Here is a 13,177-nt window from a genome sequence, read left to right as displayed (position 1 = left end):
ATAAACAGATTAATATGGTGACAAGAGATGGCGGGGGTAGATTATATGATCGAGGAAAGGCAAATCTGAGCCCACTATGCATTAAACCCTGAACCCTTTTTTTTGTATTTAAAGGTGTTGCTTATTTATGCTCCAGTGTTTATAGCTGTCTTATGTGAATATTTCTTCTCTCTCATACCTTTATTGCATATAAGTTGTTCTTGACTTTTATTGTTTGTTGTTGGTCCTTGATTTCATCTGGTTAAGAGTAAGCAAGTTGTCGGTTCAATGGCTTGTTTTAATTTATTGATAAACCAGCAGAAACCACGGTGTCATGTTTCTAATAACAGTGTCTTTAGGCTGGTTAATGTTTGTATTGGAGCCCACTACCTTTTATTTATCTTGTTTCTTACCATCTTCCTTGCTTCTCTGGCTGTTTCACGGTTGGGACGGTGGTGTGGCGTGGGGGCTGTCTTGCGGGTCGGCCGGAGAGGGAGCACACCGAGTGGGCTTCTAAGATGGCTGAGGTGATTATTTGCTCCCTTGTTTGTCTTTCCCTTTGTGATGTGTATGTGCTCATCAAGGGCTTTGTTGTTTTTTAGGGATTTGTCTAGGGTTTCCTGGTTAATCCATTCTGATTTTGGTCTGCTCATGCTCTTGGCTTCCGGACCGTTGTGATCAAGGTGGTCTGGCTGTCGCCGCCGCCCCTGCTCGACGATGCTGCACCCCCGCTCGATCACTTTATAAAAATAGCGTATGCAGAAGTGAAAACAAGTCAAACAGATGATCAGTGCCTCAGTCCTTCAGACTTGAGGTATGTGTTGACTGTATTAATGCTGTTCTGTTTTTAGTGGCCAATATTTCTGACGAGTGTATAAACCCACAGTTGACCATAGTCCACATATGAGTTTAATTGGTGTCTAAGATAATTAGTAGCATGATATTATAAAGCTCCAGTTCCATGGTTCTGAGCACTTGTGTTTAATTAGAATCACTTGTTATTATAGAACTATGTTGTTGACTATAGTTCCATGTAGCTTGAGTATTTATCTGTACTTGAAGTCTACAAGTGTTTTCTTAAGTATACCAGAACCACCTGACCGAGAATAATTAATTTCGTAACTATTAAGTAAACTGAATTGAGCATTTCTTAGATTTTTTGGTTCAGAGCTTTTATTGTCTCTTTGGTAATATGTTGGAGTTTACTTTTCCTGTGGCATACGTTTATTTTGGAAGTTATTTGCATGTATACAGGTATGCGGTTGTCTACATGTCCCCTTACAGCTGCTTATTATCTATAAGTGGTGAAAATTATTTTCCTGAGTTTAATTGTATGTATCAAGCCGCTTGGTGGAAAGACTTCCTATTGTATCTTGACATGTGAATTGAATGATGTGGTTATATTAACATCGCTCTTTGTTTTGTTGTCTACTTCTTTATTTCCCTTTGGATGGGCGCTCATGTTGGCGTGGGGCACAGCGGCCGCCGAGGGAGCCGAGCCGGCGGATGTGGAGGCTGTCGAGCGGCGGTGCTCGCGTGAAGGATGAGTTCATGTTAGTCCCCCTATCCCGATCTGGATTTTATGGATCTTTCAAAAAAAAGTTCTTGTTAGGGATTTGAGTTTTTTCCATTTAACATGCTCTCATGTAGGGTAGTAGCACTCTCTCGGCTGTGGCTGCACGTTCAACTGGCCAGTCAAGGAGCTCCAGCAAGCAGGTCCACCTACTCTCCTTTCCCCTGAGCTCCTGCAACTACACAAATCATCTTCCTGGTATTTTCTTACTTTTGATTCACAGACTATGTATTGTAGTTAGTTCTGGTGATTATCAATTGATCTAAGACCACTGTACGTGCATATCCCAGACTTGAGAAGAATGCACATAGCCTTGCTGAGAACATAATATTGTTTCGATGATTATCTTGTTTGTGCGCTTGTTTTGATAAAACACAGGGGTTATAGAGGAATTGAAAGATGTTACATTGAAATCAGAGAGCATGTCGTTGTTGCTTAATTCCGTTAATCATGGCTGTCACTGTATACCTTGAGATTCAGGTAGAAGCAATAGAATCCAGGAAAAAATACCTACCTGCATGTGTTCCTTAGAGAGTTTGTTTTCTTCATACCTCACCATTCTTGATATATATGGTCATCTCTGTTCCGGATATCACACTCGACGGCCTCTCTTCATGGCACAAAACTGAAACTACACCATGAATATATTTATTCAGTGAAATAGCTGATTCCAATCATTCATCAACTAGCTTTGTTTTAATCACAGCAATAAGTCATGATATCTTGAAATTGCCTGACTAGTGATTATACATTTTATATGATGTTTTTCACCTGCAAGCTCTGCACTTCTTTCCTTTCAACTTTATCTCTCTTGCTTTATTTCATGAATATATTTCTATTCTCATTCCATCATTCAGTCTGTTTACAACAAAATCCTGATTCATAGTCTGTTTTTTTAATGCTTGGCACATCCTAAACAAAATCCTGATTAAACGATAGGCTTGGCATATCTTTTTTATCACTATGGTTGCTTTTATCCGCAACTGATTTCTCTGATTCCTTTCCCATGCTGTAATGCAATTGTTTTGGGCAATTCCCCAAGGCCTTATGTTTTATGTTATTGGGAACTGCAAGACACCTAGCGAGTGTTTAGGATCCCACACAGGGCAGTTCTTGGCATGCTCCTGGCACACCTTGGACTATCACCGGCTCAGTACGAACGCGTTGTTCATGAGGACGGCAAGACCCATGTTGTAAATTGTCTGTAAGCAACGTGTTGCCATATCTTCTATGCCTAAAACGTTTGTAAGCGACGTGTTGTCATATCTTCTATGCCTAAACGTCTACGTTATGCCTAAAACTTAAAGTTATCTATGCATAGTTGTAAATTGTCTTTAAGCGACGTGTCGTCGTATCTTCTATGCCTAAGATATTTGGTGCTAACCTATCGTAAAACATGCTTTCTATGTTCATGCATTGTTAAGTAGCTTCTTATTATGTGCATACAAAAGGTAGCAATGTGTAAAGTTAAATGATTCCATACAGTTAACTCCGGGGATAGTCTAATGGTTATTTTAACTTAAATGACTTGGTAATTGATGCACTTACCTCATCTCATCATGCAAATATAACCCACGGTATTGTACAGTGGTAGCCCAACTCCAAATCACCTTGACCCCTCCTTCTCGACTTCTTCTCGCATGCACAGGTAAAGTGGCAGGTTGGGGCAAGTCTTTGAGCTGCGATGCGGAGCGCACTACAGAGTGGCACGGCGTACAAAGAGCTTTGCTGCTTGCAGGACCAGGAGTGCAGCAGCACGGGGGTGCCGGGAGATGGACGCAGGCCAAGAAGAGGACCATGACCGTACCAAGGAGGTGATGAACACAACAAACAGCCGGTGTTCAGGGTGAGTTTCTTTTGTTCCCTGAATCTCTCTCATGTACTTCCGGCGTTCCTGTATGTGGGTGTGCAACTTGTGCTTGGTCCCTGGATCCCTCTCATGTATGTTGCAAGTTAAGTATTTCTTTTAGTTTACAGTAGTATTTGGAGCAGTAGTATTTTTTTTGTTTCTGAATCCCTCTCATGTATGTCTGCATATTAGGTATTTCTTTAGTACAATAGTAATTGGAGCAGATTTTTTGTTCCGTGAATCCTTCTCTGTATGTATAAAATTAAGTATTGTATTTCTTTCAGTTTATAGTAGTTATTGGAGCAGTAGTATTTTTTTTTGTTTCCTGAATACCTCTCATGTTTGTCTGCAAATTAATTATTTCTTGCAGGTTGCAGTAGTAATTGGAAGATATTTATAGAGTTAGGTAAATTTTTGCTGGTTACCAAATGAGCACATATCATTTGGATAGATGACATGATCTGTAGCTATGCAGGTTAATTAGTAATTAGGTTATACCACATGAGTGTATTTTAATCTATAGGCTTGTGAATGATTAAGATTCATTAGAATCTGACTTGTAATCTGGTAGGTCTATCTTATTCCATAAAAGAAGATAGAAAATTTAATTTAGGTTGGTAGTTACCATTCACTACAATTTAGAGATTACAATATTTCCAAACCTGTAAAATTTAGACACTATGTATGTTGACTCACTTTAATTGAAACTGAAGATTGTGTTGCTCAGCTAATTTGTATACCAGCCATTCACCTATTTTGTTGATAATGGAGTATCTCTCGAGTATCTTTTTTTAAGCCAATCTTATTTTTTTTTTCAGGTTGCCACCAATGGGAATACAGCCAGTGTACTGGTTTTGCTTGTCAGCGACCAAAACAAGAACAAGTCAATTCTTATCTGTACATATTCAATTTGTGGATGGTTGGAGGCTCTGTGTTCATGGTTTATATGGGTCATCTTTATATCTGGGCCATGGTGGTTGTGATTCAAATGTTTATGGAAACAAAGATTTTTAACCTATTGTATGTTGTCTTATAGTTTCTTGACGATGTTGAACTCAATGGTGTTTTGCTCCTATTACATGTGAATGTTTCTTATTCCTTTTATTTTGTTATATCCTGTTTGAATACGTACGCTAAACTTGATTTCCTACTAAACTGAGCATTCACTACCTTGCCATTACGTTGTGACCGGCACCCTCGCGCCAAGGCGCGTTTCCGATCTAGTGTGCATTTTATGTAGCTCGAATCCTGACCGTCGACACAGCTGGTCGTGGCCATGGTGGGCGCATACGCGGCAATGGCGGAAGCAATCTCAAGAGCCACGTTTTCTCCAAAGTCAGGTAATGCCGCAACCGCTTTAATCATGTGCTCTAGCCCGAGGATCATCGTGAGCGTTCCAGCGACGCCGCAACACTGGTTTGCAGTACACTATGGACATGAACTAGTACGCATGATTGAAGCGGTTGCGACACAATGTCTGAATAGGGATCAAACTTGGGACTTGAGGTTGGTTCTGTCGTTGCCGCAACTGCGGCATCTTGCCTCTGTTACCAACTCAAATACTACAATGTTTTGCTGTAAGATACCCTGTAGGGATTTGCCTCGTATTTATACATGGATGACACTTGATCAATAAGGTTACAATTGATTATAGGATTACACCGAATCAATCTCTGCAAATAATGTCTTATCTAGGGATCGTGATAGATACAAATCACAACAATATATGTTACGTTTAACTCACTTGATTCAATTAGGACCACGCTCATTAAAAGTATCTCTCCACTTGTTTTTTTTGGTAATGGTAGTCTAATAATAGGTTTTCTACTAATCCCTTACTTACCAGATCATAAACAATTGTAGTGAGATGAACAATCTATATGGTGCTAGCACAGTTAAGTGACCAAAATAAACCACGAGTAATGAGTTAGGGCCAGAGTTAACCGAAAACAGCGAAGATGGTGATGTATCCCGATGTTCACTTCTTGGAGGGAAACTAGTTAGTATTGGAGGGGTGAGTGTTACCATAAAGGCACACCAACACCATGAAAGCTCACCCTCTTCTTGTTGAGATATCACCAAGAAGGTGATTCCCAACCACTGGTGATATACCTTGAGGCGATCTCAAAACCTTCACAAACGACGGGAAAAATCACAAATCATTTTCTCCCCGAGGACTCCTACCGTCTAGGAGTCTCCAATCTGCAAGAGTAACAAAATCCATCAAATAAACAAGTGGGAATCAACTTTTTCTTTGGTGGGAGTATAGATCGGGCACTTGTCTTTGAGTCCCCCAAAATCAACAAGTTTGAGTGAAAGGGGAGGAAGATCTCCGAAAAACTTGAGTTACAATCAATGAAGAAGTTACCACACATTCTGGTCACGGGAATAAGGGGGCTATTTATAGCTATAGCCCCCAAATCGAACCGTCACCATACATTTCTGCATGGTCAGAAAGTTTCAGGCAGCCCCTGAAGTTTCGGGTCCTGAAAGTTCTGGGGAACCGTAGATAATTAGCTTCCTTGTGCGGACGCTCCAGTGCGCGACGCTATAGCCGGAGGAGAGCCAGGTGCGAGCGGTTGAGGAAGAAGGACCGAGGCGAGCGGTAAGTATGGTGTATGAAAGTTTTTTAGGGTGTTCATGCAAGGGAGTCCACGTCGCATGCTCAATACGGGTTGCACGCTTACATGATGTCCGCATGCTCAATACGGTTAGACGATGTCCACTATATTTGATGTTCTGTGATTTAAGATTCATGGTTGCTCGTAGTTTATTCAATGCCCAAAGCTAGGCGTCTTTCAACCAACCAGTTGCTTCCCCACTGGCCCGATCTCATTTAACAGTGTGATCTTGACCATCTAATCCTTCCAATGTATAATCTCTGACACATATTCAACATCATCGCAACATTTTTATTCATGGTGCCTAACAAATGGGCACATTTTAGTAGCAATGTATCTTTCCAGAACCTAGTTAAATTGTCGTTCCCAACATTGAATTTGATCCTCGAGAAAAGTGCTACCTTAGTCCGCATGAGGACCTTTCAGAAAGGTGACTCAGTCGGCTGCGGCATGACTTGGGCAAGCCTCTTGGAGTGTAGATACTTGTTACGCGATAATTGTATCCAGACCCCCTCATCCTCAATGGATAGCATGTATAGCCACTTACTAAGTAAACATTTGTTCCTAATCTCGAGGTATTCTATGCCCGGTCCCCTTAATCTTTTGTCCTGCATATTATATCCCACTTATCCAACCTATACTTAGATTTGTACTCATCACTTTGCGAAGAATCTTGAACGATAGAAGTCTAGTCATTTCCGTACCCCAACTGGTACTTCAAAGAAGGACAATAGGAACATCCTCATACTTGTAATTACAGAGTTTATCAGGATTAGCCGACCCCCATAAGACATAAGCTTGCCTTTCCAGCAGCTTAGCTTTTTCTCAAATCGATCCTCCAAACACTTTCATTCTTTGTTGGTCAGCTTCTGATGATGAATTGGTATTCCCAAATATCTAAATGGTAGAGACCCCAACTCACACCCAAACAAATGTCTATAGTTGTCATGTTCTACTTTAGCGCGTCCAAAGCAGAACAGTTCACTCTTGTTGAAATTAATCTTCAAGCTAGACAGTTGTTCGAAGAGACATGAGACCAGTTTCATGTTCCTAGCCTTAGCCCAAATCATGTTCCATGAATATAATGGTTTCATCTGCATACTGAAGAATGGAAACCCCACCATCTACCAAATGGGGGATTAACCCACCCACCTGACCATCCTCCTTGGCTCGACAAATTAGGACTATCAGCATGCCAGCGACAATATTGAACAAGACTGGAGAAATAGGACCGCCTTGTTTCAAACCTTTTTGTGTTTGGCAATAACGGCCTATATCATCGTTAACTTTTATCCCAACACTACTTTTTAAAAAAAGGATTCGACCTGCTTTCTCCAGGCCGTATAAGAACTCATAATACGCAAGGTTTGTTGTAAGAATGGCGATTTAACTTTATCGTAGGCCTTATCGAAGTCCACTTTAAAGATAACACCGTCTAATTTCTTCGAGTGGATTACGTGAAGAGTTTCTTGAAGAACGACAAAACCCTCTAGTATATGTCGTTCTGGCATGAAGGCCGTCTGAATTGGTTGCACCATAGAGTGCGCAATCTGTGTGAGTCTATACCAACCTTAGTAAAAATCTTGTTTATGTCATTCAGCATCATAGTTTCAAATAGCCGGCTATAGCCCCGCTATAGCTGTTTGAGCATGTTGCCGCTAAAAGATTTCATGTACAGTTTGCCGCTATAGCCTCGCTATAGCTGTTTTTAAGGGTTGCCGCTATATGCCATAGCCCGCTATTTAAAACATTGTTCAGCGTGGAGATGACCCCCTTGCTACCAAGTTCCAACTGAATTTTCTGCACCCCAAGTTCAGATGCTAATTGCACCGCACGCCGCGCAGCCAACACTTCAGAGACCTCAGGGTCAGTGATGCCGGGGAAGAACAATGTAGCCCCTCCTCTTTAAGCACCTTCATGATCCCGTAGGATCACTCACTCCATCCCCCCCTTTGTCTTGCCTCTTTGACATAGCTCCGTACGCGTTAACTTTGATCCATCCTTGCTCAGGATGTTTCCAACCCTCGGCCAGTGCCGTCGCCTTGATCAGAACCGGTTTAGCATGCACCGAGAGCCACTCTTGAACATGATCATTGCAGTCACACCTGTTGGGTTCCCCCCATTGGTGGCGGTAGTACCACTGGAGCTCCCTTCACCTCGCTGAGTAGCTTCCATTTCCAAACCATTGCAGAACGTGGGCAGGTCTAGAACCTGTGATAACTAGTTTCATCTCGCCCACAAGCTACACAAAAAACTCCCGGCTTGGTCCGCCATCTGTGCAGTTCAGCACCAATCACTAGCACATTTTTAATAAGTCGCCAGCAGGTGTGAATCTTGGCTTTGCTTGGAGCGCTAGTGCCCCAAAGCGCCAGCCATCCTTTGTGCTGCACCACTGTAGTTGAAGTTCCCGGCCGTCCGGACTTCAAACCCTTCATGCTCGTACACAGATGATAGGCAGACTTCACAGAGAACTGGCCATTCTTTGTAAAGTTCCATGCGATATAGTCAGAGCGCCCCGGACCTCCTATGGCAATTTGTTTTGTGTCGAGTACGTCATCCGGTGTGATTGTGAACATTGTTTCAAGTTTCTGTACATCCCACTGTGATCCCTCGGCCGCTAGTAAATCACTGTACACATTATTGTTGCCCAAGTGGTTTGAGGCTGCCACTCCATGGAATCAAGTTCGCGTGGTGCACATTAATTAAGGTACCATCAGCAATTCTCCGCACCACACCTTCTCGAAGTAGGTCTCCGCTACGTAGTAAGATACTACGGAAAGTAAAGGATCCATCTTTGAAATAACGAGCTTTCAGAACCATTTCACAAAGAAAGGATGCCAACTGAATGATTCGCCAAGCTTATTTGGCCAACAATGCTTGGTTAAATGCATTTTGGTCTCGGAATCCCAACCCTCCATCCTCTTTGCCAGTGCACCTTTCGTTCACCGTTCGCTGCACCCCGCCAGGATTCTGAAGAAATGGAAGTCTATGTTGCAGTGGATCAGCCACATGTAAAAAGAAATAAGGACTGGGGGCTCATATTTATTAGAAAGTAGTAGATTATTCCCCCAAAAAGAGTATATACAAGATTATTAAATATTTAGGCTACGCACGAAGTGAACAGTATATTCGGCCACAAGTAGGGCCAATCGAGATTGCCAATTAGCCAGTACACAAGCAGATAGCTAGCCTACACATATTTTCTTTATTCATTTATTTTGTGCGAGACATCCAATTGGATGGCGTGATGACACGTATGTGTTATAGTTATAGCCAGCTTGGTTCACCCCTGCCACCTCCGGCCACCGCAGCTGCCCTCCCTCTGGCAGTTGAAGTAGGCGGCGGCGACCGGAACGCCAAGGTTGTAGCACTCGGCCAAGTCCCTCGTGACGAAGTTGGAGCGCCACCCTGGTGCGTAGATGTCCACCTGCGCCGCCTGCCGGAACACCACGAATGCCAAACGGTGGATCCCCGCCGCCGGTTGCGGCTTCTCATACGCCACCACCTCAGTGCCTGCATGCATGCACGCGAACAAATGCTCCTCAATGTGGAGATCCTTTTTTCCTTTATGAAAGATGAAGACAGTTTTGTATTTTTGCGGGGAAAGAAAGAAGACTTTTCTTTCTTTTTGAGGGAAAAGAAAGAAGAAAGTTGGAGAGGATATCTAGTTGACATGACACATGTAGTATTCGATCGGTAAATTGATTTCTTACCACGGCCCATGTCACCTCCTTCTGGTATGTCTGTGACAAACCTATGTAGGCAAGAATAAAACTGAATCAAATAGCTTACTTAACTAGTATAGAGGAAGTTATTAATTCGCCCACAAAGTGCACGAATAATTGAAAGTAGCTATAGCTTAATTTAGCACGTACCAATGGAGGTACTCCCGTTCGGAAGGGTCGCTTGGTCCAGGTACATCAGGGTCTACCATCACCTAGTAACAAATTAACATGGGACACATTACTTATGGACAAATAACTATGTGCAACGGTATGACCGAAATGTGGACGCGTTTGCACTCACGAGCGTGTAGAGTGATCCCGCCCTTCCTGTGATGCGCACCGTGGGCTGGTTCGCCACCTGCGACGGCCTCAGCTCCGACCCAACCGTGACCTCGCGGTTGCCGTACAGCACCCTCAGCCGCGCCGACGCGTCGAAGTAGTCAACGACGTCACCAACGATCCTCCCGATGATTAGCGGATCCCTCGACCTCAACATGCTCCCACTACGTATGCTTATTAGATTTGTGCTATATATGGTATGAGCTATATATGTGCACCGACCCGGCTGCTATTTATATGCTTCCCAGCAGTGAAATTGCCACGCAATCGTCTTGAGTGTGACTACGGTTCAAAAGATGGTGTGACGTTTTCCCAATAACACAATTATAAGACCCAGTGGACGACACTAACATGTGATGGCATGTGACGTCTCATGGAATCTGTTGTCATAGTTTACCTGATTTCTGATCGGCTGGCCAATGTGTTGCCGCCGGTGTAGAGAATTTGAACTTAAAAAAGATGCATCAGTGTATGCTTCATCGCCCCTATTGTGGAATCAAACTTTCTCTAAAGGTCCATCCCAATAAGTTCAGCCTAAAGTAGTTGTGGTACACTAGTAGTAGTAGTGGGCAGAATCTGAACCCTTCACGTGCTGGAGATTGCAACCCAAAAATGTATACCCCCACGTGATCCATCCAATCAGGCCTTGACAGCACATATGTGGACTATGCAAAAAATATGAAACTTTTCTTTCTTTATTCGATCAGTTGTCTGGTCTCGAGACTTCCACAAGAGCAAACTGTTCTCCTTCGGAAAGGGCAAAGAAGAAGAGAGTAAAACAACTGTTTGGTTGTAAGAGCATCTCCAAAAACTGATTTGGCGCGCGCCCATCGCCTGGTTTGGCGCGGCGCGCGGCGTTTGCTCCAGCAGCCGCGCTGTAAAGCCGCGCGCGCGCAGCTCCAGCAGGCGCGGTAAAAATGCAGCGCGCGTTTTTAAAACATTTTTTGCATAGATAAAAAAACGATGCAAGATATTTTACATAGATAGATAGATAGTTCGACATACATAGATAGATAGTTCGACATACATAGATAGATAGATACTACTACGACATAGATAGATAGATAGAAACTACTCCAAGTCGCTACCAGCATCATCACCATCATCATCCTCGTCGGTGTCTTCCGAGGTTGAGAGTCATATGTCGTCCCAACGGTCATCGTAGGCCGTGAAGAACGACCTCCCACCTGCTGAAACTATGTCGCACTGCTCGTTCGCCAATGCCTTCCGCTGACGCCGGTCAGCCCGCTCCGCACGGCGCCTTGCCGTCCTCTCCGCCCAGTAGGCATGCTCGTCGGCGACGTCCTCCGGGTGGCGACGGCGCCACTCCGCCATGGCTCGCTCGTCCTCCTCGGCGACGAGGAGGCGGCGCTGCCGCCGAGCATGGTCGGCACGGTCGAGGTCGGTGATGAGACGCGGCGATGAGGAGGCAGCGCTGCCGCACGTCGCCGGACCGTATCTCGGCGGAGAACCAGCCGTTGGGGCACGCGCGGACGCCGCGATAGCCCGAAGCACCCCGGCGGCGCGGCGGCATGGTGGCGCGGTGGTGGCGCGGAAAGCTACGAAACGGAGAGGCGGCGAGCTTGCGAGGGGAGGGTGCGTGGCTGTGTGCGGTGCGCGTGGCGGGCGCGACAATTTATAGGCGCGCGGTAAGCGGCGCGCCAAATCTACCGCGCCGCGTGCCGCTTTCTCCCGCGCGCGCGCAAGCGCTTCCCGCGCATGGTAAGTTCCCGCCACCGCTGGAGCGCGCGGAATCAGCCGGCGCGTGCTAAAACGTAATTTTACCGCGCGGGCGCGCCTTTTGTCGCGCCTGTTGGAGATGCTCTAAGTCTGGCTCTTTCTGATTTAGATACCTTAGTATCTCAATTCATTTCCGTAAACTTTTTAATGGTGAATGGAAAGGTATTGAGGACCGCTTTGAGCAAAAGTTGAGTTATTCTATTGGTAACCTCATAATGTCTTATAAGGCAACGCTCAACCTATTCAACGTTGTTCTCGCAAGTTTACGGATGTTCATGTTATCTTTTTTTGAAATACCTAAAGGGTTAGAAAAAGATTAATTACTACAAATGCATGTTTTTCTGGCAGTCCGATAAACATAAGCGTAAATATCACCAAACGAGGCCTAAAGACCAATGAGGTCTAGGGGTCGAAGACCTCTGAGATTAAGTGCATGTCGAACAAATGGCTATTCAAGATACTTACTGAGGACGGAATTTGCCAAAAATTACCTAGGAATATGTAGCTCCATTCTAAAACGATCTGTGAGGTTCAGGCCAAACCAATGGATTCACCTTTCTCGAAAGGCTTCATGGGTGTCAAAAATGACTTTTTCGCAGAGGGATATTTGTAGTAGGTAATGGCCTAACTACTAGGTTCTGGAAAGGTGCATGGCTAGGGCACACACCACGAGTCCTACGATGCCGTGACTATCATATCGTATAGCGGAATGATGTCTTTGTCGGCTTTATGATGGGCAAGGTGCCGTTGAGTGTTGCCTTGAACACTAATCAGTGACAAATGGACAGGTTGGTTAAACCTTGTTCACAAGAATCAGACACATTGCGTTGGAAGTTGAGTACTTATGTGCCTTCACAGTTAAATCCATGTATGCTGGTCTATCAATGATTGGCAACCTTTCCACCACAAATATATTTGGAAAATGAAAGCCTGATTGAAACTAAAAATATTTAGGTTGTATTTAGATCGCACGTTAAGATAATCTGGAAAAAAAGGAATTGGCAATGATACACTAGATATTGCTTTTGTGGGATGAGGAGTCGATTCAGGATCCATTCCTTCACTGCCAACTTGCCAAGCTATTATGGCAATTTGTCCATATAGATTTTAGTCTACCTCCACCCACGAGTAGTACGAATATATTTGGAAACTGGTTAGTGCGGGTGCATCCCAAGTAGAAGTCTCTTATCCGTATGGGAATCTGTGCCTTAATTTGGGCCATTTCAAACACTCAAAATGATTATATGTTTAATAGAACAAAATTATAAAATAATTGTAGGTTATCTTTAGTCATCAACTAGATCCGTACATGGTTGTTACTATGCAATGACCCACAATTTTTGGGTGCAAG

At 44.0% G+C, this 13,177-nt stretch overlaps 1 protein-coding gene across 1 annotated transcript; it reads right to left on the bottom strand.

Annotated features, from left to right (window-relative positions):
• Positions 1–9,305: 9,305 nt before the first annotated feature.
• LOC123067123 (protein FLOWERING LOCUS T-like) lies at positions 9,306–10,243 on the bottom strand. Its single transcript, XM_044490053.1, has 4 exons — positions 10,049–10,243; positions 9,898–9,959; positions 9,736–9,776; positions 9,306–9,535 (listed from the first exon to the last, which is right to left on the bottom strand). The coding sequence occupies exons 1-4, from the start codon at positions 10,241–10,243 to the stop codon at positions 9,306–9,308; spliced, it is 528 nt and encodes a 175-aa protein (XP_044345988.1).
• Between the last annotated feature and the right edge of the window lie 2,934 nt (positions 10,244–13,177).

Source organism: Triticum aestivum, chromosome 3B, assembly GCF_018294505.1.
Source record: "Triticum aestivum cultivar Chinese Spring chromosome 3B, IWGSC CS RefSeq v2.1, whole genome shotgun sequence".
NCBI classification, from domain to species: domain Eukaryota; kingdom Viridiplantae; phylum Streptophyta; class Magnoliopsida; order Poales; family Poaceae; genus Triticum; species Triticum aestivum.
The sequence above is the reverse complement of the archived record's forward strand: the minus strand, read 5'-3'. Positions and strand labels throughout refer to the sequence as shown.

Coding starts and splice junctions, on each gene's coding strand:
- LOC123067123 (XM_044490053.1), bottom strand. CDS start 10,243: ATGTTGAGGTCGAGGGATCCGCTAATCATCGGGAGGATCGTTGGTGAC. Junction 9,777..9,897: donor GAACGGGAGTACCTCCATTG/GTACGTGCTAAA, acceptor TTGCCTACATAG/GTTTGTCACAGACATACCAG. Junction 9,536..9,735: donor AGGAGGTGACATGGGCCGTG/GTAAGAAATCAA, acceptor GCATGCATGCAG/GCACTGAGGTGGTGGCGTAT.